Source organism: Silurus meridionalis, chromosome 11 (genome assembly GCF_014805685.1).
Source record: "Silurus meridionalis isolate SWU-2019-XX chromosome 11, ASM1480568v1, whole genome shotgun sequence".
NCBI classification, from domain to species: Eukaryota; Metazoa; Chordata; class Actinopteri; order Siluriformes; family Siluridae; genus Silurus; species Silurus meridionalis.
The window spans coordinates 23,040,001-23,042,500 of record NC_060894.1 but is presented as its reverse complement, the minus strand read 5'-3'; the positions used below and the strand labels follow the sequence as shown (position 1 = coordinate 23,042,500).

General features: G+C 43.0%; 1 protein-coding gene across 1 annotated transcript in view; it reads right to left on the bottom strand.

Annotated features, from left to right (window-relative positions):
- Positions 1-2,500, bottom strand: part of ryr1a (ryanodine receptor 1a (skeletal)) — a 54,697-nt gene that overhangs the window by 6,356 nt on the left and 45,841 nt on the right. Inside the window, exons 88-93 of the mRNA XM_046861492.1 lie at positions 1,642-1,722; positions 1,390-1,478; positions 1,136-1,264; positions 925-1,029; positions 677-758; positions 1-361 (exon numbers count right to left, since the gene is read on the bottom strand). The exon at positions 1-361 is cut by the window's left edge and continues 940 nt beyond it. Of these exons, the coding sequence (XP_046717448.1) occupies positions 1-361; positions 677-758; positions 925-1,029; positions 1,136-1,264; positions 1,390-1,478; positions 1,642-1,722 (847 nt within the window). The remainder of the gene's footprint in view (positions 362-676; positions 759-924; positions 1,030-1,135; positions 1,265-1,389; positions 1,479-1,641; positions 1,723-2,500) is intronic.

Genomic DNA, 2,500 nt, shown 5'->3' with positions numbered 1-2,500 from the left:
TGTTCAGAAAGGTTCGTCAACAGCACGGCGATGTTGAACCCGATGTCCTTCGCTGGCTCCTGAAAGCGGTTTGCGTATTCCTCGTAATTGATCATCTCGTTCTCGTCGGCTTCAGAGCAGGACAGGAGAAACTGGATCTCTGAGGGTGTGTACTGCTTCTGACTGTCCATGGCTTTCTGGAAGTCCTTTTTGGAGATCAATCCTCTGGGGTCCGTTACGTAATCACGGAAAGCGCCGGAAGCGACAATGTCTTTCAGTTTGAGGAACATGTCAAAGAATTTGAGGATCATCTCAACATTACTGGAAGATTCGACCAGCATGTCCACCATCTGACGAGCAATCGTGCCGTTTACTATGTTACCTGGAGGAACCCATCAGAGGAGAAGTGGACAGATAGAATCAGAGCAGCAGTTAAACCTTCATTTCTTACATGATAAAGTCAAAACTTCATCTGCACAAAAAAATGAATTCTGTTATTATAATAAAATTCAATGATATTTAATTATGAACCAGTTTACAATCTGACACACTACATTTAATATATAAAATATGTAAAGATGAAAAAACAAACATTTTATCTTTAAAATGAATATTTAAACTGAAAGACCCCTGAAAGTCATTAGATACAGAAGTGTCTGAAGTGATGAAGTGATGATTTGCATGTGGTCCTACACACCCTCAAGGAGAGACAGCAGCATGACCACCATGTCCTTCTGCAGGTCCAGCAGCTCTTTCAGCAGACCGATCTGACTCGAGTCCTGAAACCATTTCAATGATCACAGTTCATTTACACACAGCAGGAGCTAAAAGACGACCAGTTGTTTGTGTTTAATGGTCTTCTCCTGATTAAAACAGTCGGATAAAAAGCAGTAAATATTGAAATAAAAACAGGTGAATTAAAGGAGAGATTAAAGGTGAAGGCACCTGAGCCAGCTTCATCATCATGTGAGCAAACACGTGAAGGAAACCAACAACAGCATCCCAAAGCCTGCTGTGGGCCAAAGACTGCTGATTCCCAGTACACGGTCCCTGAGAGAGAGAGAGAGAGAGAGAGAGAGAGAGAGAGAGTGTGTGTGTGTGTGTGTGTGTGTGTGTGTGTGTGTGTGTGTGTGTGTGTGTGTGTGTGTTTTCTCACCTGGATGTACTCAGTGAGAGTATTGAACACCTGCTTGGCCACATTCATGGCTTTAGAGAAGTTCCTTTTCCCCGGCTCGTCTATGATCTCTTTACCCGAATAATACCAGTAGAAATCACTGATAGACTCCTGAAACACATTTTACTCAAGAGGTCAGAGGTCATTTCCTGTGAAGGTGTGTGTGTGTGTGTGTGTGTGTGTGTGTGTGTGTGTGTGTGTGTGTGTGTGTGTGTGTGTGTGTGTGTGTGTCTGACCTGCAGGCGGAGCAGGTAATCCACAGTGCAGATGATGATGTTGATGGTTGTAGTGCTACCTGTCTGTGTTCTGAGGTAATTTTGGAAATCTTTAGTAACACACACACACACACACACACACACACACACACACACACACACACACACACACACACACACACTCCATGTTACATGTTACACACCTTTAAATGAGGACTGTTTAAATTCGAACAGTTGATGTGTTTCCTGTTGTTCTGAAGAAAAAACACTAACCATTATTGTGTCCTTCACAAAGCAGCTGCAGGAAGCGGAACAGGTCGCAGGTGAACTCATCATCAGCCATCACTTTCTCACCTGGAGCAGTTAAAGAGACAACTGAACACTCACTCATCCGTGAACAGCCAATTAGCATATTGAGTCTGTCTCAAGCAGTGAGGTCAAGCCAAGGACTTTTGAAAAGGACCAACAAAAATGAAATAACTATCTACTGTATACACACACACACACACACACACACACACACACACACACACACACACACACACATTAAGCCTCATGTCATTCAACCAGTGCATCATGTTTTCGAAAATCAGATGAAACAATGGACACATGGGACATACAGCAGCAGTCTGCACATAAACATGGACAAAGTACACATATATAAATACACCCAGACCACGTATAGTGATGTTAACTCACACACACACACACACACACACACACACACACACACACACACACACAGTCATACAGCAGCATGCAGACCTACTCAACTCCTGAACTCAGTGTGTGTGTGAGTATGCACCACCAGGACCAATGGAATAGAGATTTGTGTGAAAAGTCTGTTTTGGAGGTATTATTTGGGCAGAATTAGTTCAGTTATATATATGTGTGTGTGTGTGTGTGTGTGTGTGTGTGTGTGTTGAGTAATGTTGAAGGACAGTAGTAACAGTAGTGATGGATTTAAAAGTGATAAATGATCAGTGTGTGAGTCACAGAGATGTGCGTGTTCTATTGATTGTGTGCGTGTGTGCGTGTGTGCATGCGTGCGTGTGTGTGTGTTTTTGTTGGTTGGGGTGGTCGGGGGTGTCTGTAAAATCAGATCTGCTCTAAGCATGTAATAGAAGGTGTA